This window comes from Lineus longissimus, chromosome 12, assembly GCF_910592395.1.
Source record: "Lineus longissimus chromosome 12, tnLinLong1.2, whole genome shotgun sequence".
NCBI lineage: Eukaryota > Metazoa > Nemertea > Pilidiophora > Heteronemertea > Lineidae > Lineus > Lineus longissimus.
In genome coordinates, this window is record NC_088319.1 from 11,154,758 (window position 1) to 11,181,491 (window position 26,734).

The 26,734-nt window shown below is 41.9% G+C and overlaps 1 protein-coding gene across 1 annotated transcript in view; it reads left to right on the top strand.

Moving 5' to 3' along the window:
- LOC135497239 (high affinity cationic amino acid transporter 1-like) overlaps nt 1-26,734 on the top strand; it is a 42,295-nt gene that overhangs the window by 2,837 nt on the left and 12,724 nt on the right. Inside the window, exons 2-3 of the mRNA XM_064787002.1 lie at nt 24,251-24,402; nt 25,394-25,513. Coding sequence (XP_064643072.1) covers nt 24,261-24,402; nt 25,394-25,513 — 262 coding nt within the window. The 5' untranslated portion in view covers nt 24,251-24,260. The remainder of the gene's footprint in view (nt 1-24,250; nt 24,403-25,393; nt 25,514-26,734) is intronic.

The following is a 26,734-nucleotide window of genomic DNA, read 5'->3' on the forward strand; positions in this document are numbered from 1 at the left end:
CTCAGGAACTCTAGACTACCTTCAGGTTTAAAGGAACCGAATAAAATAAAGACAGGATAAAACCACTACCTGAAACACTCTTAATGGTAACATTAACCTAGATATTTTAAAGGCACGTTTATGAAACGCGTTCTTCCTTTAAGGAGTAACTTTATCCTAGCATTAGGGCTAAAGGCACTTTATTAGGCTTTATGAAACAGGTCCCAGGTTACCATGACCTTTTCAGCGAATACCGGTATAACTCATACATGACATACGTTTATGCAGACGGATACTATCAGTTCATTCTCTCCTACATGTACATGTAGTTGTATGATCTGTGCCTCCCCTTAGTTGACAAAATCTGTTTACCCCCAACAAGGTAAACGGGGGGGGGGGGGAGCGTTGTACACTGATAACATAATCAAACACACCACAACCTCTCTCATTACAACGTAGTGTACAGTGCCCCTAATAATAAACCCACCCTTTCACCATCCAGAAGAAGTAGATCGATTTCGACTCAATAAATATAAATGAAATCTCTCTAGTGCAATAATATGCTCCCAAAAGGAAATATGATATAAGTCCCCATGTATTGGATCGAACAAGATCCCATTGGATATAATCTGCTAACAGCGCTGATGTAGGATGAGGTCGATAAACACTTCATCAATATGTTATGATATCTTGGAAACTTATTGACGTTCATAAACCACTTATTTGTATTGGAGCAGTTTCTCAGATAGTCGAAGAGGATATATAAAGGTTAGACAAGGAGTTCTTTTCCCAGCTCATACAAATCTAATGCGTCTGACAACATAGTACGTTTTCCTTTATTGGGTATTTGCAGGTTGGTCTCTGATGCGTCTGCCAACATACATTCTTCCCAATTGGGTATTTGCAGGTTAATCTCTGATGCGTCTGACAACATACGTTCTTCCCTATTGGGTATTTGCAGGTTGGTCTCTGATGCGTCTGACAACATACGTTCTTCCTTTTGGATATTTGCAGGTTGGTCTCTGATGCGTCTGACAACATACATTCTTCCTAATTGGGTATTTGCAGGTTGGTCTCTGATGCGTCTGACAACATACATTCTTCCCAATTGGGTATTTGCAGGTTGGTCTCTGATGCGTCTGAACATACGTTCTTCCCAATTGGGGATTTGCAGGTTAATCTCTGATGCGTCTGACAACATACGTTCTTCCCTATTGGGTATTTGCAGGTTGGTCTCTGATGCGTCTGACAACATACATTCTTCCCAATTGGGTATTTGCAGGTTGGTCTCTGATGCGTCTGACAACATACGTTCTTCCCAATTGGGGATTTGCAGGTTAATCTCTGATGCGTCTGACAACATACGTTCTTCCCTATTGGGTATTTGCAGGTTGGTCTCTGATGCGTCTGACAACATACGTTCATCCCTATTGGTTATTTGCAGGTTGGACTCTGATGCGTCTGACAACATACGTTCTTCCCTATTGGGTATTTGCAGGTTGGTCTCTGATGCGTCTGACAACATACGTTCTTCCCAATTGGGTATTTGCAGGTTAATCTCTGATGCGTCTGACAACATACGTTCTTCCCAATTGGGTATTTGCAGGTTAATCTCTGATGCGTCTGACAACATACGTTCTTCCCTATTGGGTATTTGCAGGTTGGTCTCTGATGCGTCTGACAACATACATTCTTCCCTATTGGGTATTTGCAGGTTAATCTCTGATGCGTCTGACAACATACGTTCTTCCCAATTGGGTATTTGCAGGTTAATCTCTGATGCGTCTGACAACACACGTTCTTCCTTTTGGGTATATGCAGGTTGGACTCTGATGCGTCTGACAACATACATTCTTCCCTATGGGGTACTTGCAGGTTAATCTCTGATGCGTCTGACAACACACGTTCTTCCTTTTGGGTATATGCAGGTTGGACTCTGATGCGTCTGACAACGTACGTTCTTCCCTACAGGGTATCTGCAGTTTGGTCTCTGATGCGTCTGAAATTATCATATAGTGGAACCGTACCTCTCCTTGCGGACACCTCTCCACTATCAAAGACACTGTATATAACCATTTCCATTGGATTTTACCTGGTTATCTTTCAATTAAGGACAGTATTTGTCAGTCCCAAAGGTGTCGTTCATAGAGATGCTCGACTGTATTTGAGCTCAGATATGAGCAACGCTAGCGGCCTGCCTTGAGGCAAGACATGCCGAGAAGACGACACGCATCCAGCGGAGCAAGGTGACACTGATGTACTAAAGCTATAATCAGTTAACACCTTATCGATTTTGTTTGCCAGGTTTTACAAACAAAATTGAGCACATTAGGAATATTCTGTGAAGACGAAGCAGCGTTTTGGAGATGTTGTCGTGGCGTCTGACTCTCTGGCTCTGCCTTGGAATACTGAGCCAGCGAATTAATTAAAAATTACCACTGGGAAGAGCGTCCCTAATGCAGCCATTCCCCTGATGATGTGGCTTCGGGTTGCCTTTTAGACACCTCTTCATCCGGGGACTACTTGATCAATTATTCAAAATAGTTAAGACCACCGGAAGTCGGGGAGCGCGCATTGAACCCTGGGAATCGAGGTTGCCTTTTAGAAGCCACGTTACCTGAAGGAACATTTCCGCTAAAACTAATCACCAACCGTAATGTTAACCATGGCAACGCCGTGGAAACCATGTAGGAGGTGGAATATTCGATAGTAAGGAACATTATATATACGTCGAGAACGCAGCATGGATTGCTTCGATGATGTTGAATCAATTAGGAGCAATTATGAGAAAGAACCCTACGGCACCTCGGAGGAAGGAGGATTCATCTAGCCAAGGAAACGTGGCTACCGGGTATGCCAGGTTTATGAAAATATAAGAAAAAAGTCATTTCATGAATTTAGTAATGAAAGAATAGTTATATATATGTTCCATCTGATTTGATATCACAAGTGACGTGGCTCTTTTTATCAAACAATATCAAAGAATGTGCTGATGTGACCAAAAGGGACACAACAGGCAGTAGCTACATGTAGTTAGGCAAGGTAAAGTTACATAAGGTCGCCAATAGGTCTCTCCCATCTCACAGTAGGTCAAAACTATTTACGCTTGCACGAGGAATATATTTTGTGCTGAATCAAATATGACCCTGCACCCTTACTGTGCATATTAGTCACCAGAAGATGGTCAATTTGACCCCCTGCTCCTACCTATATGGTCCCCCTTTTAGAGCATCCCTCAGATAAGAGCTTCGCGGTCATATTTGCATGGTAAGCAGAGTTGTCTTTAATAAACCTCAGGTCCGCACCGGCGATTGTTTGTCAAAAAAGGGTTAACATCCTTATCTGCAACTACCAGCTGACTTAGAAATGAAAACATCACAAAATCGATATTTTAAGCCATTATACGTGCGAGACTAATTGGTATGGGGTGAAATGAGCAGAAATGATTTGAAATTATTGGCAAGAAAAATAATGGGTAAATCTGGAATGGAATGTTCCTCTGATTTAGTTCACGGTGAAGTAAGCTTCAAAGGTTTTGTTTTTAAATTTGAAGACAGTCAGGTTAAGAAGGCACTTGGGACGACTTTATTGCGAACAGAAGACATCGATGCTACACGCGAAACGCCAATAGATCGGCATGACAGTGATCATTCGCCATTCCTGGTCGTACGCCATCTTCCTTCCCATTCGCGTCACAAATTCTTGCAGCTCACGTCTGCCGGTCTCCAGGGTACAATTCCACTTAAACTGTTTCAGCTCTCGGGTTCAGAGAATGCCAACTCAGTCCCCTCAGGGCTTAAGTGTAGATCTTCGGTGATCTTTCGTTTTTCTCCAGAATAAACATCGATTTAGTTTTACCCACTGCGTCATGCCCGTCTTGCCTTGCGCTCCCTCAACTTCCCCAATAGACGAATGAACGTGTTTTGTCTGTTATTATTCCCCGCGGTGCCGCATATTACTTTTAAAGAGAAAATCGTGCGGGTTGCTTTCAAAGTGAAAATCATGCTGGGATTTCAGAATCAGCGCCATTAAGAAGTGCGAAGAGCAATGCACTTTTCCGTCCTTCTTCTGAGCGTTGGGAATCTATGATAAGCGTTTCGTCTCACTCCGTATGCGTAAATGCCCGAATTTGAGTTCACGCCAAATTACATGCATCTATTAAGACCGGTTGATAATTTGCTATTAAACTGCAGTTGTGTATAGATTGATATACAAACACTATAAATGCCAGGTTTCAGCGTATTGGCGTGCATGATAACCGCACTACGACGATGTTTATTTCTAATAACCTGAAAATCCACAAGAAGAAATACAACTGAAGGGGATGTGTAGTCAGAGGAGTGCACTTCAGACAAGCCTAAGAAAAAACTCAAATCATGGCTGTATTTTGTGACAAATCATGCTAAACTGTTTTAATAATGGATTTATATTTTGAAAAGAGGTGGGGATGCATGCAACAGGGTCTAATTTGAGCGACAGCCTTAGGGCCCTCTAATTCTTAAGCGTCCCGTAAAAGAGCAGGAAGTTGTATCCCCTTTACACGAAGCCGTTTGCTTTTAACATGTTTAAAAAGAAAGGTAAATGGTATAATACCATCTCGCACCAATAACAGAGGCATAGACATTGCGTTGTGCAGAATGATCCAGTTCCAAAAGCAACTCATATTTCAGCACTTATCTGATTTCATTCCAACAAAAACTTTGAATAATTCATCGTTTGAGAATCTTCAACCGTTATAATACCATATCGTCTCATGAAAGCTTGAAATGGATTCGATAGCTTAGTAACTTGATATGCTCTTGATATGCGCTCACTGTAATCGCCTAATTATTGTGCACGCAAAATTCCTACAGAAACGACAAGTTTCCAAATGGAGGAAATCAGAGTTAGTTCTGTCGTCAAGGTAACCGCGGAATTCTGTAGGAGTATAATAGTTACTATGGCAGTAAAAGAACGCTGGTGTTGAGTGTTGGTATATATACGGTTATCTGAGTAATAAATCAACCTTCTAAGCTTGGCTTCAAAAGATCTAACTTAAATATGTCTTGTAGGGACGCCATAACTCGCCTTGCAGTTAAAGGAATTCAGGCCCTGCCCAATGCGCAGTCCATTGTCTTGCCGCATTAGCACCTAGACCTAAATTTCCATTGTTCTACTGTCTAATCAAAGAGTTGTCAGGGCTAATCGTGACAGCATCAACCCAACGAAACATCTTTCATGGCCTTCGACTGGGCCTAAATTGGCCAGGGCAAATAAACGTTGTGACTCTGTCCATTATCAAGTACTTTGCCATGTAAGACATGTATGTTGTTTGCCATTATTGGAGGGAAATATAGGTACATGTACTCCAGCTTCAGCGATCTTAGAGCGTGCTTCATGAACTACATGTATCATAAATAAAACGATTGCCCCTTTCTGATTGGTCTAATTATGCCACACCACAATTCCTATTTATGCCGTGGCATAATTCTGAATTCTGCCGCGGCATAATTCACGAGATCCGATGTTTTGATTGGTTGATTTATGGTGCACCACAATTCCTATTTATGCCGTGGCATAATTCTGAATTTTGTCCACTCGCGCCAGCCATAGACGTTTTGATGCAGAGACAGTCTTAGGTCAGTGAAATTAGAATATTACTCAGCCTGAAGAGCTACATGGAATGCCATCGAGCAGATAACTCGTTCCTTGGTTAGTGTGCAATACCCAACTCGACCCAAGAGACGCTTTATCTCTGTCAATATTTCTTATCCAGTATCCAATCTTGTGTCGCCTTATGGGAATATTACTAATGGCACATGGAGAAAGACCTTAGTATTTACTTCCATATACATATTGGACAGCATACTCAGCAAGGGTAATAAAGAAGACACTTTCTGTGAGACCACAGTCTTTCAATAAATACCCTGGTGAGACACACCATAAAGTGAATTTCTTTCCCTTGGAACACTGTATGTTTACTTCGATTAGCTTATCAGATCGAGGAGCAATCCACGTTTGCCGAAGCAACGCATTCACGACCAAGAGACTGTCATTAAGTGTACATTTTTTTTCATGCCGATTTATCAACGGTGTGAGACATTACTTGAGTCTCCCTAAGCACGACAAACAACGCCGATAAATCGGCGTGATTTTTTCATGGTAGGACTTAATATCGCGTTAATCAATAAGATAAAGAAGCCAAACTACCCATTTTCAGCCTGGTGCTTTTTATGAGCTGCGGCGGTTCTTGACATTTCCAAGGTGTCGCATCTTGGTAGTACTATTCCCGGCTTTAATTCGGAAGTGCACCGCCCCTATTACCTATATCATTTATGTAGCGTTCTTAGCGGAGGAAACGATGTGTTAAGCAAGTTTAAATTGCATTTTGTTCACTATTTGGAGTCAATTTAAGATAGAATTCGTTCAATAAGAACCTACTGTTTGAAAATTCTAGAAGTTTTGGCAATTTGAAGTGAAATCAACCTCCTTGCTTTGGAACGGTTTTACTACGGGTTAACATATTTGCAGTGGATTTGTTTAACTTTCTGATTCTCTACCATTCACACATTCCCGAAGCTGACCGGAAGTCTCCCCATGTAATACCTCATGGGCTCTTTTCTAATGCCTTTAGAATTTAGAATTTAGAACACTTCTGATTGGATGCTACGACAGGAAGTCTCACCATAATGAGCTTTCGGTAATTCCAGCATGGTAAAGATGTTATTGCGAGGCTAGAATTGAATTTACGGCGGACTGGTGAGAAAATGGGGAGATGGCTTTTTGAGACTGAAAAGTGACGGTGTCTTCGATTAGGTTGAAGTACATCTAGCTACATTTGCCATATCTCACGAAGTCATGACGCACAGATCACTTAGCTCTGCAAAATAATCAGGAAGTCACGAGTCCAGGTGGATCCAATAAAACGAACTGCCATGTTTAGGTTTTCAAGCAATCCATCAAAGATGAAATATAAATTGACAGAACTGCACTGACTCAGCATTGTCGTCTATGGCAACCAATGACGCTATATAATCAGCTTAATCGCGCAGAAACTGTTTTCTACAGATGACAGGTTTACGCGTATTGTATCGTCAAAGAATGTATCTTAACCCAATATGGTCATCAATATATTAGAAGGAAACAAAAATGCGTAACAATTCTTATGAGAAATTGTAATTTTAGTGCCGTCCAAAATTCAGAGTAATGTCTTTGGCAATTTTAGGGTCTTCTGTCCGAGATACAGATTAACAACTGCGGCAATTCTGGGGTCTTATGTCCGAGATCCAGAGTTACATATATGGTGGTTCCCCATTTTTCGGTGTTATCATGCAATAGACAGCTGGAGAGATCAAGACTTTTCAAAAGAGGAGAACAGTGAAGAACGTGTTTATCTGCTGCGTTCATGAGCAAAAGCATTCAAAACCATACTAGTCTCATGAAGACTTATCAACGGCAGCAGTCGGTTCAAGCAGTTTTGCAATCTTAACGAAGAGCTACGAACGACGAAGTGGATCCATTGCGTAGGGTACGGTATAAGTATTAAATGAACATTGCGTCGTAATCATTCTGAATGCACGTAAAGTTTTTGTCGGCCTATTGCACCCACTGGCCGAAGAATCAGAAAATATATTTGCGAAATTCAATCAGTGCCATAAAATTTTATTTTTACATTTTGCCACATAAAAAACACTAAGTACACATCTGTTTCCAGTACGTTCGCATTCAACCTATCACTTTCATCGCAAACTTCAATGACGGGTCTCAATCATGTCATTACAGATGAAACAACCTTGCCCTTAGCGTTGTCTGTTTACAAAACACATGTACAGCAACATTCCGATGACAAAAAAATCATATCGGAAATCGATCCTCGACAATTCCCTGGAGCACTTTGTGTTTTCCGAGATACTTTCACTGAAAGAAAAATATGTTTACATGTATATGTACACATGTACATATACATGTAAATACATCGTCGTCCCCAGACACAATGACCGATTTTTGCTAGAACATGAAATCCCAAAGCTAAGAGAACTCTTTCAAAGCGAATTAAATGCCACTTTCAAGGGTGCAACAGCTAGCCTTCCATGTAATGATTAAAATAGACCTTCTCTTCATTTAGAAGGAACTAGTTCATTTAGGATTTTAAGTTCTAGCCAAAGCGGTGCTGCCTACACTGCATGGTCAATCCCAATGAGGCTGCTAGCGGAGCCAGAGGTTTTAGTTACCAAAGTGTCGCTGTAAGCAGGTAACAGAGAAGGGAGAAAGAGATCACGGACAGGCATTCCACAACTGCCAGGGAAAGGTAGCAAGGTTCTATTGGCAGTTACTTGCCATTGTCAATGTTTGATAAGTAGTGTTTTGAGGCTGCCAGCAGAATTAGGTGATTTTGTCACCAATCGCGTATCGCTGTAACACAGGAGGTAGCAATAGGGTTACGTAGGCGTCCTTTCGAGTCAACAAGAAACATCTGGTGTATCATACCGCTTAGAGTCTAATGTGCTTGGCCGCCTGACGATTAGCTGCCTGGGCCATACGAGTACTTCCCCTGCATGTAGGATCAGGTTACCAGCACCAGTACTCCCTTTTGCTACAAGCGAGAGACATTAATGAGGAAGACTGATATTTACGCGTACCATTTTATCGTCATCAACTAGCTGATTAATTAATTGTTGTGAACCTCTGTACATCGGAACATACTGCTCTGGCCTTCATTCTCCAAGGTCAGTGCTCGGGATTTTAACTCGTGGCAACTTCGCGTAGGCGGGGATTCATTTCAGTGGAACAGGAGAGATACGCCTGTCAGCGAATTACCAAAGCCTAAATAATTACAAATTGTTCAATGGAGTATAGACCTGTTTGATTGTTATCTCTGCTGATGCAAGGTAGGTCACTATTGTCTTCCACAAATCATAGCTAGCTCGTGGTAACGTTCGCAGGCGAGGAGCTCATTCATTCCAGTGGAACAGGGGCGATACGACAGTGAATTACCTTGAAAGTGGAATAAACTGAATAATATCGACTGTTACAACATGTAACAATTGTTCAGTGGAACATTCGCCTGTTTGATTGCTGATGTGATCATGCAAGGTAGGTCACTGTTGTCTTTCACAAATCCTGGTTGGCATCACGATGATGCGACGCACGCTCATGAAATTGATGTAAGTTCCAGGCAAATCCATTGTCTGCTCAGAAAGACCGCCTTCATCCTGGAGAGAAAGGTTCCCTCTTATTAGAACGACATTTTATGATTCTGACTGCCTGGTTCTTGGAAGGGAAGGCAGGACTTTCAATTCCACAAATAACATGACCACCGCCGGATTTTCTAGAAGGCGCCGGTTTCTGTGTCGGATCAGAAGAATCGCCAAGAATCACCAAGGCATTAATTTCATGATTGTCACCATCCCTACCACATGTCTCTATCCCTACATAGCCAAAACCATCGCGTGCCATCTACTCTTTCGTTCTCTAAACCATATCAATACACGTCAGTCCATCACGACTAGCATTAATATTTGATATCACCAGGACTTAATGCATTAGGACCAGAAAGCTAATACCGCTAATGGTAAGCTGACAAATAGCATATGGGCTAATAACAATAAAACCTATATGCTATGATAGGGCTGACATCAGTGAAGCTTTAAGCAACAGGTAGTTGAGCGAGGAACGATCAACGAAAATCTATTGGGATGAAAATGGTATATATATCAAGGTTTTACTGATGATGGCAGTGATAATAATCCCTACAATTTACATTTAGATTCTCTTGACGTTACTGAGAAAGATACGTCCCTGGATGACAACCTGTTGACAAACCTTTGGAAAGTGGGCCTGGTTTTTGGTCCTCCGTCCTCGATATCAGCATATGCAACTGCCTGTCGGCTGTGCAAATCGTATTTCCAAATTAACCTACATGACATAAAGACCAACTTACAACCCAAGTACTGAAACACTATTACAAATACAGAAGTCCTTAGTTGTGACAATAGTAACTCTCAGTTGTCATTATTAATGTAATCATGTTACTAGGTTCGTTTGGTAATGACGGGGTTACAGTTGTCCTATTTGTAACACGAACCTTAGTTGCTCTAAGAGACACGTAAATCATATCGTAGTACATTGTACAATGGGATCGACAAGTGATCTTACCCTCCTTGTTGAGAATACGACTTTGTATTAGGCATTTGATAACGATGTAGCCTTCTCCGGGTCTGATGAGATACAATAAAGGTTGGCATGGCCAACAAGCAGTGTCAATGATCGAATTTGAGCTGTCCGAATCCATTTTCTCGAAATACAATATTATGACAGTGACTCTGACACGCCCACCAATCAGGAACCTGTCGAGGATTTACGTAGGTTGATGATCATAAACAAGGCGGATATGAAAACATAACATGTTTATTAGTAGTCACTAAATTACAGCGCCCTCTGGGCATAGACTATTGAACTCGACTCATAATGTATGGTGTCTCATACTACATCCCCCTTTCTCAGCCTTTAAAGAGTCCTATAAAAGTCCAATGAACAACTGAACACTCAACTTAAATTTTAGCTATAGAGATGATTCCTCAAATGTCTCTGAACTAGATTATAACTATTATAACTATATTAACCCAATGTCTCTTATGGAAATACTATGAATTACAACATCCTGACTTCTTTTCATTACAAAGTCTACAGATCAAGTCTGACTGCTGGCTTTGAAATTCTACCAGATCTGGTTGTGACAACTGGTGGTCTCGGAGTGGATTGTCCTGCAGAATTACTAGTATCATTCTGTGATGTTTCTACTGCAACTGTTCCTGATTCACCATTGCTCACAGATGAATGATCTGAAATGTCTGGAGCAACCTGACTGTCCTGATCAGTATTCAAAGACGGTGCCAATTGGCATAAGCTCCGCCTATTTCTCCTAAATGTTCCCTTTGGTGTCGTCACCACATAAGAACGTGGAGTCTCAGCATGTCCTGAGATTGAACCAGTGACCTCCTTATCAGGAATCCACACAGTGTCTCCTATGCCTAGCTGTGGCAGTGATCTGGCTGCGTGATGTTTATCAGCATTCAAAGTCATTTTTCTCCTATACTCCTCCTCCTTTTTCCTCAAGTCACCATAAGACCACTTTGGCTCCAACTTCGAATGATGCTGAGGAAGTGTGTTCCGCAATCTCCTGCCCATTAACAGTTCACTCGGGCTGTACCCATTTTGCAATGGAGTTGAACGGTACGCTAGCAATGCTAATGTGAAGTCCTTTGACTTCTTGATCAAGTTTTTAACCGTTTGTACCGCTCTCTCAGCTTCTCCATTCCCTTGTGGGTATAAAGGGCTGCTCGTCACATGTTCGAATTCAAACTTATTGGCAAAACATCTGAAGTCCTGAGAGTCATACTGAGGTCCGTTATCACTCCTCAGTCTCTCCGGAATTCCATGCCTGGCAAACATGTTTTTCAAGTGTGTAATGACTGCCTGAGATGAGAGACTTGACAGTTTCTCAACCTCTATGTACCTAGAATAATAATCGACTACGATCAGATACTGTTGCTTTTTGTGTTCGGCAAGATCGGTCCCTATGACTTGCCAAGGTCTGCGAGGAAATTCACCCTGAAGGTTAGGCTCGTGCCTATAGCTCCTCACTTTCGCACAGACCGCACAGTTTTTAACAAGGTTCTCCAATTGGGTACTCAATCCCGGCCACCATACGCTATGTTTAGCTCTTTCCCTGCATTTAGTTGTTCCCTGATGGCCTTCATGGATCTTATCAAGTATCTCTAAACGCATACTCATCGGAATGACTATACGAGTCCCTCTCATTAGTAACCCATCTTGCACGGTAAGCTCGCCCGAGATTGGATAGAAGGGCTTTACAGCACCTCTAACGAATGGACGGTCTGGCCATCCATCTCTACAGTACTGCAACAGTTGACGGCAAACCTCGTCCTCTGATTGTTTCTCCTTAATCTGCTGCAGCCGTCTTTCACTGGCTGGCAGATTTTGTGTTATAGCCGAAACGTATGCAGTGACATCTGCATCAAATTTTATGTCTGCCTCAGATCGTTCCCTTTGAAGGGGTGCCCTCGAAAGAGCATCTGCTATGTAGAGTTCCTTTCCCGGCACATGTTTGATTTGGTACGAGTATTTCATAAGTCTCATTTTGAATCTCTGCACTCTGGCTGGCAGCATTTCGAGGCTCTTGCCTCCTCCTAGCAGTGGAACTAAAGGCTTATGATCTGTCTCCAATGAGAATGTTTTCCCTAGCACATAGTCCGAAAATCTCTCGCAAGCCCATGTGGCCGCTAACGCCTCTTTCTCGATTTGTGCATAACGCTTCTCAGTGTCATTTAAAGTCCTTGACGCATATGCTACAGGTCTTTTAACCCCTTTCTCATGAACCTGTAGAATAACTCCTCCTAATCCATAAGAGGAAGCATCCGCTGAGACTATGGTTTCCTTCTCCGGATCGTAATGCGCAAGTAACGGTGGAGATATTAGCTCTGCTTTCAAGCTTGAAAATGCTCCTTTCTGGGGACCTTCCCAGACCCAGCTGTTTTTCTTACTCATAAGACAACGTAAAGGTTCAGTCTTACTCGCTAAGTTCGGTATAAATCTCCCTAGATAGGTTATCATGCCAAGAAATCTCCTGAGTTCTGGCACATTGTTTGGCTCTGGAAAATCCTGTACTGCCTTGATTTTCCTTGGGTCAGGCCTAATGCCTTCACTATCAAGTATGTGTGCTAAATACAACAGTTTCTCCTTAGAGATCTCACACTTCGGTCCATTCAGAGTTACTCCCGATTCCATGAGTCTGTTTAACACTGCGTGTAACCTCCTATCGTGTTCCTGCTGATCCATACCATAGACAAGTATGTCGTCAATTTCAACTAGAACGCCGTCAAGTCCTTCAAGAATTTCCTGCATTCGCTTTTGAAAGAGTTCGGGTCCCGATGAGATTCCATAGGGGAGTCTATTGAAACAGTACCTGCCCCATGGGGTCATGAACGTTGTGAGCTTTCTACTCTCGGGATCCAATGGGATCTGCCAGAACCCAGAATTTGCATCTAGCTTACTAAAGACCTTTGCACCCTTTAACTGTGCCAAAGTATAATCAACAGATGGCATTTGATGCCTTTCACGACAGACACTTTCATTAAGTTTAGTCAGGTCCACACATATTCTTACAGAACCGTTCGATTTTGGTACTACAACCATGCCAGCACACCAATCCGTTGGCTCTCTCACCTCTGAGACAACCCCTATGTTTGCCATCCTTTCGAGTTCCGTCTTGGTCCTTGTTAAAAGTGGAATGGCAATTCGTCTAGCCGCAGAAATAGCATAGGGCTCAGCACCATCTTTTAGCTTTATGGTGTAGTCCCCTTTAAGTTTTCCCAGTCCTGAAAACAACTTTGGGTATTTGGCCTTAATGTTCTTGATATCAGCACTCTCACTATCAACTGATTCTACAACAGACACAAGCTTCAATGCACGGATCGCTGGTTGTCCTAGTAATGGATTTTTAAGTCCATCAACGACATAGACTACAGAGTCAACCTTGACATCACGTTTTTGTAGCCTGGTTAGAATGACACCCTTCACCTGAAGTTCATTCCCTCCAGCACCGAATAGCTTCCGGTCTGGCTGGTGTAGCTTCCCTAGCGACGCTTTATTCCTAGTGTAAATGCCATACGGGATACAAGAGACTTCCGCTCCAGTGTCTATTTTCCAATTAACCTTGGTGCTTCCAAGTTTAACGGCACTCACCCAGCCATTGTGTAACTTACTGTTAACTGCACCTAGAAATATACCTTCTTCTTGGATTTCACTGACAGTTTTAGAGTTTTTACACATTTTCTGATAATGACCAGTAAATTTGCATTTATGACACTCAGCGTCCTTCGCTGGGCAATTCTGTTTACTATGACTTGGAGTCTTGCCACACCTATGACACTTCCCGTCCTTGTTTTTCCATTGTGATTTAGTTCTCCCACCTGGGTTTCCCTTTCGCTGATGCTGTTTCACCCAACCTGGTTTCTTGTGTCCACCTTTACTACTTGTAGGTTTATCAGAACCACCTACTTTCGCGACTTCCGCGGTGCTGCCTAGCTCAGTGCCCCTTAACACAGTTTGTTGTGCTTTAACGCTTTCACATTGTCTGACCATTGTCATAGCTTTAGTCAATGTCAAGTTAGAGTTGAGCTGCATTTTCTCAGCTAGCTTAGTGTCCTTTATGCCAACAACGATTCTGTCCCGGATCAACTCATCCTTTAAGTTTCCGAATTGACAATGTTCTGCTAAGCTAAACAAATCAGTTATGAACTGATCCACCGACTCAGTCTCTGACTGTCGCCTTTGATTAAACTTAGCTCTCTCGAATATAACATTCCTTTTTGGCAAAAAGTAACTCTCAAGTTTTTCTACGATGACATCATATGACCGCCTATCGTCATCCGTTAATGTTATTGAGTTTAAAATGTCATCAGCTTCGTCGCCCATACAGTAAATCAACGTATTTACTTGGTTTTCCTGTGACTTAGTCGAAAGCCCAGATGCCTCCCTGAACCTATTAAAACGTCGTTTCCATTTCGGCCAGTCATCTGGTTTGAAGTTAAACTTCTCTGGTGGTTGCACCTGATATGGCATTGCAGTTGCCATGGTTATACTTTAGTTCTCGCCTAAGAAACTACTTCAAGTGTGCACGTTCACTAGATTCTCTACCAAGAATCTCCGAACTCCGCCTAGAATTTCGCATGAACCGTACCGGCCTCCGTAGATCTCCTAATCGTTGTGCGAGGTCAACGTCACTTGAAGCACGTGCGCGACGAACGTTCCGATTACGATTTTTTTTCCGCCATGTGGCCCATGACCTACTTTCGGCCCGGACTTTTGTCAGCCGTTTACAATCGGAATAGAACCGATTTTGACATACTAATAAGTTCAACCTGTTCTATAAATGTTTTTCTTCATCTAATCCCACTTCTGACACCATGTCGAGGATTTACGTAGGTTGATGATCATAAACAAGGCGGATATGAAAACATAACATGTTTATTAGTAGTCACTAAATTACAGCGCCCTCTGGGCATAGACTATTGAACTCGACTCATAATGTATGGTGTCTCATACTACAGAACCGTTTCTCACATACTGTGAACCGCTAATTATTTGCGGGCATATCATTTTCGAGGATTTCGCGAATAATTATGATTCGCAAAATGATATCGCGAAAGTATTTTTCAGTGCAGAAAATTTCGCGCATCACACAGAATATAGTACATGCAGTTAGTAGAGCGCAATCATTTTTGCAATGAATGATCGAAATGATTTTGAATTAAAATGGTAACTGTAAATGCAATAGACTCAGTGTGTATTTCACCAACCTACTTTCCGAAGCGATGTATGGCCATCAATTACCATATCCCCAGTGGCCCAGTGTTGATGAATCTAAATTTTTCATCAGAAACAGCGTCTGGGACTTGACCAATTTCCCTAGCCGCGTAAGTTAGTACCACCTACATCGAAGCAGATGTGTTTTTAAACCTATTAACGACTCATTCATAATTCATAGAGTGATAAAGGTTGTCGAGTGAATAATATTGCCAACAAGTCAAGTTCCATCCTTTTCACCATCTATATTTCTCTACGACTTGGGATGGGATGGTTTGACCCAATCAGTGACCATGTTAACACGGACGGTCATAGTCACAAAGCGGCCAAGGGGTTATTAAGCATTTTCATCATTTCACAAGAATACGGAGTACATCCCCCCAAAAGAGTATGGGTTATACCACTGAAACTTCTTGATCTATTCCCGAAGAACTGAGAAGGGGTGGTGAGGTCATCGTCCTGGGACTCGTTAGCTCTATTCAAGTTATTATTCCATATTTTCCATATGCATATCATGTTGGTGACTGTTAATCATGTGACTATAACTTAGCCAATCGGAGCCTGTCATCTCGGACATTCTACAAACCGCTGTCGTTTGACCATTGAGGTTGCGTTTCCCAACCATTGACAGAAAGCCTTATATTTAGTATCATCGATGGACTCTGAGCCAAGTTGCAGACGAAATGAAAGCGTGTAACATGTTTTATATACCATTGCCTTCACTCACAGCAATGATATCTTCTCTATTCTCTAGCGTGGAAGATGAAATCTTAATGCACAGACAAAAAAACAGCATTCAGCTTTGGATAGTGCATATGAACGAGACAAATGATAGATCGTTAAACGTTATAGCTTGATATATTGGAAATTGACCGTACTGTTCATGTGCACGTACATGTTTAACGCAGTCGGATTAAAGGATTTGGTTTTGTATCAATTTATCCTCCATACTGGTGACAGTCTGCTTCGCCATGAACGACGCAGGTGCATCATTCACTAGTCATTAACCCAAGTGGTATTCACTGGTATTCACTCTTAAAAATAAAAGTTTTTGAGCTTTTCGAAAACTTTTACAGGTTTTCGGGCTAACACAAATAAGAACCGCGTTGAGGTTTTTCAGCGGAATGAATAATGCTTAGATGTTTTTTTAGAACCTCAAAAATAATTTTTGGGTTTTTCATTTTACCGAAGAGCTCTACTGGGTGCATTGTGTTTGCTGAAAAATATTTAGAGGTTTTTGCAAAAGCTCAAAAACATTATTTCTGAGAGTGTTGGGCGGGGGAGACCACTTGTTGAGTCAGACCCGGGTTGGTGCTGAGTTTGATCGCCCCATGTAAAACAGTCGGAACAGTCGTGTTGAATCTGGCGCGTTCCACTTCAGATCGATCAGAGAACATGATTGTTCAGTTCTTCATTTCCTTCATTGGTGGCTGGTGGTGCAGGATCACTAATTAGTCCAGTTAGCAGTTGGTACAGTTTTGGAAACAACCTCTTGTCATCGTCTTCTTCTCAGCTTTCGATTTCCTTTTATGGCTATACAGAACCAGACCTATGGCTCTAATGATCATCGTGATCATTTCTTGTTCCACCCTTGATCCCCTCTTGCCATGAAACGGGTTCTCAATAAAAAGGGACATGCCCTTGGGGTAGCTGCGTCTGAACACGTTGTCATGTCGTGCCTATTGTGCCATATCAGATACACCAACCTGATATGGTCATATTGGAATCGTCTTTGTTTGAGTGGAATTCAGCCATGTTTGATTGATCACCATGGTCAATAATCCTAACTTTGTCTGATGTCGGAAATGTGTCAATATATGACCGGCAGAGGTTGTGGGATTTGGTGGCAAGGAGGAGTCTGCACTCTTAAAATGAAGGTTTTAGAGATTCTGAAGAAACTAGGGTTTTTTAGCCAACAATATGCACCCCTTTGTGCTTTTTCAGAGAATAGATCATTAAAGGTTTTTTAGTTTATGAAAAGCTCAAAGGTTTTTCATAATCTGAAACACCTCTAAGGGGTGCCTATTTGTGTTCGCTAGGCAACGCTAAAATTTTTTCAAAAGTTCAAAAACCTTTACATGTATTTTGAAAGAATGTTGAGATCTTGATAGACCGGTGAATTATAAAGCAGTCTTAAATGTCGCCCAAGGAAAAGTGTCTCTTTCATGCTGTATGGCATCCTGAACATAACGTGGCTTTAAATGTCAGAATTTAAGGTATTGATTAATGAAAAAACCTTGCTGGTCAATATTGTGTTTGCTGACGAATTTGGGTTATGGGCTCCATGGATGGATACTATTACAGTATCATCGTCTTGAATAAACCTGTAGCGTCTGTGCTAACAATTTTGCATACCCATGTAAGCGTCCCAGCTTGACATGCTAATACGACTAGTGATCTTAGCCCAACCATAGCTAACATAATCACTCTTCGATCCCCGTTTGATCGATTTTCCCTGATATCATATTGTTGGCGCGTGTCAGACGCAATGGAGCATTTGAGGATGTAATAGATCGGAAGCTAATAGACGATGTCGCGTTTATCAGCTCGAATCATGTACAGCGTAACCTCTCTAAATGGACACCGCTGGGGGTAAGCAGGATTCCCCTCTATCTTGGAAACCGTTTTTGGTCGCAAGGTTGTAATTTTCTTCCAATTTAACCTCTGTAATCGGGACACCAGACTGAAAAGGACAGCAATTCTCAGAAACTTGGGTGTCCTCACTAACAGATAACTGTACAACTTAAGGGGAGTAGTTTCTGAAGAAAATCTTATTCCGACGACTGTCAGTACATCGTGTCACACATCCTGATGTCATTATAGTCGATTGGTAAAGGTTATGTCTGCATCGCTTGGGGCTCTGGAGTGCAAACTACAGGTTGGATTTCTTTCAAGTTTGTTTGTATTGATCTTAACCTTGCGATCAAACAGGATTTTGTGGGTTCAGCGTTGTCGCTTCCAGAAGAAAAACAATTGCTTTATGGTGAGCGTCTGTGATGGATCACTTCGTCGCCTCATGCCCTATGAATAAATATTGAGCTATTTCAACAGCTCTGCTGCAGAACAACAAGAAATCTATTAGGAAATAAATTGGTTGTCGGTTTCCAATAACACTGCATAGAATTCTCTAGTGGGGCCGGTCCATGTTGGTTCCGTTGATTACGTTGTGATGAGGATTGCTTATGATTTGTGTCAAGTGGGTTCTATAGCAGATAGTCCATGTTGCTTTCAAAGGATTTCACCATTTAGTGTACAGCATAGTTTGGGCCTTCATGTATGGTGAATCACAAGAAGGATCCATTAGCATTTTCTGTAACTGTGACCCGCTCTACCAAAACTAGGCGCTTGTCGCATCTGAACTTGACAGGTTGATACGGACTTGTTGTTCATTTCCCTATTGTAGACCTTTTGTGAAATGTGACCAAATCAGTTTGTAATAGATTTCACAAAAGGTCTACAATAGGGAAATGAACAACAAGTCCGTATCAACCTGTCGAGTTCAGATGCGACAAGCGCCTAGTTTTGGTGGAGCGAGTCACAACTGTGTTTCAAGCAATCGACTTTGCTTGATTGTGGTGTCACAGATGTAGAGCATGTTTGCTCTATACATCCGTGTTAGTGTATTAGACGTGTATTGTTGGATAAGAGATATCAGGTTAAAGGGCCCACATGCCGAGGTTTTTTTAAAAGCAAGGTGTTTTAAAGTTTTTAAAAAAAACTTTGGCATATGGGGCCCTCTATAACCTGATATCGGCTATATATGGGGCCCTTTAACCTGATATTTAAAAATCTTGATAAGATGTAGAAACCGTGTAAGTTTTTTCGAGCCATCTAATTGTGATTCTAATTGTAATGCCTAATTTGAAAAAGCCATTGTAGAGAATGGTGAAACTGTAGAGAATATCCTGTAAATTTGAATCCAGTGAACAAATTAAACGTCATAGCGTATTTTAAAAACGCCTGGATGACTGAAAGCAAACAACATGATTTCATTGTTTACTGGGATGGAGCTACATATCTGCACCATAAGAGGAAGTAGGAAGTTACATTTTCACCGCCCGAGAAAGTGTAAAAGTGGTCTAAAACGCTTGGTGTGCGAAATCCCCTTGAAGCACACGATTCAACGTGGCGCATATCATACGTCTCTTATCTCCGTCAGCCGTTACTAACATGGCTGATGGGTGTTCAGTGATGCAGACAAACCACTAATTGCTCTAAAATTGATTCATTCGCCTGATTAAACTACCGTTTAAGATAATTGGCAATAAAATCTGTGCTCAATCATAACTTTGCCGTGTGGTCTCTATAAAAAAAAACGCAGTCAAAGATCCTGGGAATTTCGCCAATCTCTATTAAATGAACAGGTCATTTTGCTGAATTTCCTCCAAGTCATTGTAAAAATACCATGCGATGAGGTCGTTTACCAGTGTAACGTTTTTGAGTGTATCCGATTCCGAGTGTTTTCCTCACTGATTAACAACACTAAACGACAGATTAGCATGTTTTTATCACTTTCCACCTATTGTAGAGTCAGGGTCTCTCTAGCAGTCTATTGTATGGAAACACTCTGAAATATACGAGGACAATCAGAAACGTTACACCTACACCGGTGACGGCGGTGCGTATCAAGTCGTATAAACAATCCGTAGTAACGTCTGAGGCAGCTGAAAGAAAATCAGACGTTTTTTTCTTAAGCCAAATTCTTTGACAGAACTAAAGCTGCACTTCGTCACTACTTAGTCCACACTTTTTCTCTATTTACATCACTTTTCTTGTCACTGTTTGATACCACCGCTAGCCTGATTTGTGGTCTCGGAATGTTACCAGCGTATCCATGGAAACAGGCGTTCGCTATCGGATTAGCTTGAATATTTGCGAGTAAAGTAGCGGATTCTGGCTAAGGGCTAATCACCATCAGCAAGGTGTGGGCCTATTAAGAGAATGCTTCCGTTTGGTAATTACCACGACATGGTTGAAAGCCCCGGGGTCGATCGTTACTGTCACAGGTGATCATTAACCCTTGCATGCAGGGGTATAAATAACTCTCTAATGGTGTTTCCTTCTGGTAATTTCCAGTGCAAAAAAAGTGATGGCTTTTTTCTGGAGATGCGGCTGTGACAAAGCTCGACGAACCAGTTGAAGTAGGTCCAACAACGTTATCTAATGTAGGGCACAGTCTTATCTAAACTAGAATATCATTGACAAATATTTACCACTCGCTTATTGTGAATTAACTGCAATAAAAACTTGTCATCAGGATTAAACGACAGTCACGTGGATTTGTTTAAATAGTGGTAATATCTTTTGCTGGTGGCAAAATATCATATTGAAATTAGCGACAAAGAATTATTTTTTGTATGTTTGTCAGGCATCAGTATTTGCGTATACCATGAGACGTGTTCTCAATTTGAAACTTATTTCGTTTGTCAGAAAAATATTTTTGTTATCACGGGTCATATGCGCGATCATGCGTGCTGCGTCATCTTCTAAACCCGGCGATCACGTGGTCTATTACATATGGGTGTTACCAGGGGTTATTGTGCAGGCATTTTGAATTGCCAATCAAGTGGCCTCGGATGAAGAGGTTGAAATTAACAGCGCATAGTAATCATTTTGTCCTGCAGACCCGACCCGCGGAGACTCTCCCAGGACATTTGAAACATTTCCACCAGGAATACAGACTGGAACCTCCAAAATATTTGTGACAGACTACATGTACGTAGGTGTACATGCTCAACTATACATATACTTCTGTATGTAGTTTTCTGAGCTGGTGAATACGATCTCACCAATTATTCCGGTCCAGAATCGTATTACGAAAGTTTCAATTTTCGGCGGAGAGTAACAACCCTTGGGATTAGAGTAAGCTATTGGTAAGACCATTACTGATTATCTCCGGTGATGGAGTTATCTCCATAAGTAGAGTTGAATCATTTGGCGACTGTGCTCCTTATATCGGAGATTGCGAACACTCCAGATATCAGTGAGAGACTGGAATAATATCGTTCATTGGTTTGTATTCTAGTATGAGGTTAATATGTTCTGTGAGTTTCTTTGGAGGTGAAGCATCCCGCAACGGTGACTAAGGACTCACAGCGTTCGTTATCCAGGTTGTGAGTTTGATGCAGAGTGTTCATTTTACCCTGGTTCCGAGTTTGATGTAGGGCGGTCTTTACCCAGGTTCTGGTGCAGAACGTGGGCTACCCTGGTTCTGAATTTGTTGCAGAGTGTTCATTATACCCTGGTTCTGAGTTTGAAGCAGGGCGGTCGCTACCGAGGTTCCGAGTTAGATGAAGAGCACCTTGGATGAAGAGCGTTCGTTATACCCTGGTTCTGAGTTCGATGCAGAGTATTCGTTACCCAGGTTTTGAGTTTATCTTGGAAAAATATTCTGCCAAGCTTTTTTTCTTAGTAACAAGGTTCTCCAAATATCCTATTGTAATTTATTACGCTGTGACAGACTGTGACTGACACATAAGGATACTATTTTCCAATACCAATTGGTCTAACTGGATAATTCCACCACCAGATGCCTACTTCCTTGCTACTGGGCTGCTGTTATTGGTTTGGACAGCCTATATCTGAAGTAGTAAATAACCACAATACTGTAAACACTACCCAATTTCAGATCTCTACTCGTCTGACAATGCATCTCAATCTTCCATACATAAAACCTTCCCATAAACATCCCTGATGAAAACCGGCCATTAGCAGGAGAAAATCAATACCTTTCGTGTCCCTGGAGACGAGTATAAACTATAGAATAATCGTACAAACGTTTCGTCCCCAAGGGAGACGTTTCGCTTTACATTTTCTGCGTTGCGGCGAAATGGTCACTTCGTCACATCTTTGTGAAGCACTCGATTTGAGATTAGACATGTCAGACGGATAATGCAGTGATGTATACTCCGATAGTATAGCCTCAAAGTATGAAACAATGCACTCGGTTTCGCCAAGTGCAATCAAGCGAAAATGGTTCTTCCAAGTCGATTATTGTACAGTGTAACCCAATCATGTAAGTACCCTAGCTAATGGATCAACACTTTGACTAAATACTTGTACGCCAGTGGCCAGCCTGCCACACTTTCGTCATTTTTCGCATTGCCAAGGTCTGTATAAAACTATGATGCCAAACAGGGCTAGATCTTAGCAGATGTCCTCTTGCCGGGGACCGCCTACTTTCAGGGGCAACCAGATGTTTCACATTTTACCTGGAGTATATATTGGAGGATTACTGGTGCCTTGGTGCCTTGTGAAGAAGAACCAACAGCTCTTAGCAGGTTGGCCGGTTGGAAACTTGGCCAACCAACCACTACCAGAAATAAGTTTTTCATCATTTTGAGATAAAACGATTTCATCTTTTAAGGCACCATTCAGGCATGGTGGTCTAAAAACGATAATATGCCGTTATCATAAAGCATTGAGATATACTCGACTAGTATTCTAGTTGGCCGTGGCTATTCGTACCGTGACGGTGTGAATACGACGGTGGTTATGATTGGCCGTACCGTCACGGTGCGTCAATGTAGGCGGTCCAAGTTCGTTTGGCATTCTCCTCTCAGGGTGGACGGGGGGGGGGGGGGTGCATGTGCATGTTCGTTTCGGTCTTCGCCACACCCACACCCTATCATCCCCTCTACAGAACATTGTATGCAATAGGGCCTAGCTAGGCGTGATACTTTTTTCTTGATTTGGAAAGGGCGGGTGATCCGGGTCATTTGTAAGAAGCGCTCTCATTGGTTGTTTCTGACGGTGCGAATAAGACCGGAAACAATGGCCCCATGCACCGTGGCGGTTCGAATAGCCAGTTCCATTCTAGTATTGCAAGCATAAACATGTCATGCAAAGGAAGGTTAAACAACTCGTTTCTATGTTTATTGTATTCAATACTTTCTAGCCCTAGTGCGAGACATATACCGTGAATGATACTATCTAATGTTGATAGGTATGGCAAAACACTCATTAATAACCAATATAAACATCATCAACATCATCATCGTTAGGAGTTCGCAATTCAGTATGTTTATACCTCACACAACTATTCAATTCGCATCGTGCAGGATATTTAGCCACTTTGGCTGAATGAAACAGCGACAACTGAATGTCCCGAGTGTTACACACCATGTTGACTATCATTTATCATCTAATGATTTCGATAATTATATGATATATGTCGGTACAGCGAAATGATTTGCAATGCACTCACACTCAACGTGTCAACAGACAACTGCAGTTTAATAATCCGCTTTTGAAACGTTTTCAGTAGTAAATAAACATTGCGTGTCCTTTGATGCTGCGAATCCACACACTTTGATGTAAGCCAGAATAAGCATAATTGCTGATTTACTCACAGATTGCGCCCGTTTCCTGAAGAAAAACCGCCTGCCACATGACGTCATTTTGTCCCTTAGGCCACACCTTTTTAATAAGTTGGATTACAAAACTTAGCGCACGATTGTAACTCGAAAGCAACAAAAGAAGACCGCTAAGACGTTCCAGCTCCTTTTGCAGAGCTTAACATCCGATGCAATTAAATTCATACGGGACCGGAACTTTGTCAGCTTCAGACTTACGTCGGAAGACCTACATATATAAACGTCGTCTGCAGAATGGCATAAACTGATCTTTCCTGAATACATCGCGTTGGCCACGGCACCAGACTCTGCGTTACGAGTATAAAAATCGTCTTGAAAGATGTTTGTCTTCTCCTTCATTGACAAGTGGGTGATAGAATATGACCAGGATAACCCAATGAAGTTTACTTTGAGATCGCTAACTCCTTTAAGCGTATGTTTGCAATTGTGTTTTTTTCAGTACGCCCGATGGCCGCAGTTTTCCTGTACGATGAAAAATGATATTTTTGCCGATTATAGTTCGATATAAGATCCTAACTTTTTATTTGCAGCAATGCCAAGATGAGTTCTGCAGGAGCCAAGTGTACGGACTGTCTCAAGGGCTTCTGGTCGGGGATCAGCAGGACCAAGAGCTTGTCTACTGAGAGCATCCAAGCTACTGAACTCAAGAGATGTCTAGGTGTTGTGGAGCTGACTGCTCTAGGTAGGTGTAAAGGTCGTCGCAAAAGAGGGGTGAGGGGGGCAAGGGTACGGGTTACCTCAAGGGAATCTTACACTCCTCGCGTAACCCTCTACCAATTGATCAGTGTTGAAACGCAAGCACACTCTCACGAAAATAAAGGTTTTTGACCTGGCTAACTGAACTCCATCACTGCTGACAACATTCTATCTTCAACAACAGTATGGGGAGCCCGGTCGACTCTGAAGTAAGATAGAGGACCCATGGAACCAACCAAATTGAACGCACCTAAATTATGAGTGGCTAACTGAACTCCATTACTCTGGGGATGAAGAACGTAGCATTAACCAAATAAGCGTTGCTAATGGTTAACTCTGGGAGTAGTAATTGCTTATGTTTAACTAGATGGGGAATAATTACACAAGATGGCTTGAATTATTTACAAGGGGCACTTTTTGCTTGCTTTCTAACTTATGAATCAACAGCGTTAATGTATGCAGCGAGTTCGAATTTGAACTCATTTGGAATTCTACACTGTCTCCTAAAAATAAAGCTTTTAAATAGTATAACCTTATAAGGTTTATCATGGTCACCCAACACAAATATTCACCCGAAGATGTTTTTCAGAGAAATGAAAACCCCAAAAGGTTTTTGCCTGAAAAACTTTCACGGGGTGCATATTTGCGTTGGATGAAAAATCCTACAAGGTTTTTCAGAATCTTAAAAAAGCTTTGGTCATAAAGTGTATTTGGTATATTATGTTCAATGGTGGGAAGATTTCAGATGGTAACGGTGGGTCAATAAAAATTATCATTTTTTAGCTTTGTAAAACCGTATGGTTTTTCGGCCAACACAATATGCACCCCGTAGAGGTTTTTCAGTGACGTATTTCACAGCCAAAAAACCATTTGAGGTCGCGGTTTTTCATTTTTCTCTACGGGGAGCATATTTGTGTTGGCGAAAAAACCGTGTAAATGCGTTAAAATAAAAAAGAATGATATTTTTAAATTTTCAGGCGTCGGGAGTACCTTAGGAGCTGGTGTCTACGTGATCACAGGCCAGGTAGCCCGTCAGCAGGCCGGACCGGCTATTGTCCTGTCTTTCCTCGTGGCAGCAGTAGCGTCATTATTAGCAGGTGAGATATCAGTAGGCCTACAAAAGTATTTTCAGGCCCCGATATGGTCAGTCCAAAAAGGTTATCGTGAGTGGCGTTTACACTTTAGCATTTTTTTAGAAGTATAAATGTCCCCCTGGAAAAAGTGTCCAGCCCTTCAGTATTCTTACGTATTCACAGTGGGTAAAGGAATCGGTTTGACTAAGACAAATACGTGCTTAACTGGAGAGGAAATGGCGACACAAAAGAAACAGACAACATATATTAGTTCATTTTGAGGGGCTTAAGGCCCTCATTTATCATTTTTATCCGATGGTACCCCTCCAACACTGTATAATGGGAGGGCCTTGTTTCTATTGTGTTACAAGAAAGGTAAACCAATACCTTTCCCCGCCGTGGTCCGTCGGACATATTTGCGACAACGTGAGGAAAGCGAACCCCTTTACCGCATCATAGAAGAATGTGCTCTCCCATAGATTTGTGTTCACCAGTGAAACCATCTACAAAATACATGTAATACCCGATGAAACACTGCGCTGGTTCTTCATAAGACACTATCACGCGATATGTCCGTCTCCATGGCATTAACAGCAATAAAACTTGCTACCCAATTGATTATTCCCACTGGAGGAATTTACTCCCGAAAATACAAATAGAGAAAGCTCCGGGGAGGAAATAATCTTGATGTAAAGTCTAAGTGGCCTAATAAGAGCGCGTTAATTTCCCTATGCGGTTCGTTGTGTTGGCTTGTTATCAATAAAGTCTGCCAATATTGTTTGTGTCTTTATGAAATATTGATGTGAGGTAAAGTAGGCAGAACCCGAGGCCTGGTGGGGAAATTAGTACCGTTTTTAGCTTGGTCGGGAAAAAAACGGGTGCAAAGGCCTCACCAATAAAGGAGAAAGAAACTCTGAAACCTCTACCGAGAGGTCTGGCCCCTAACGTTCATTGATAGTGGTGTGATTAATCTTACGATTTACGACTTCTGCCGGTTTTTAAAATGGCCAAACTCTGCCTTAAATAATCGTTGTTGAGCGTCCGTCGGAAACATGTAGTTGCAACAACGTGAGGATAAGCGCACCCTTTGACCACATCATGCGCCTTTTATTGACACAAAGCTGAGCCAAATCTAATGATTACTGTCAAATTTCTTATTCTGCGCGCCATGATGGAACATAACCACATTACACGGAATCCATACCAACGTTATTGATCATGTCCTCAGGCAGAGGGCTGAAGAAA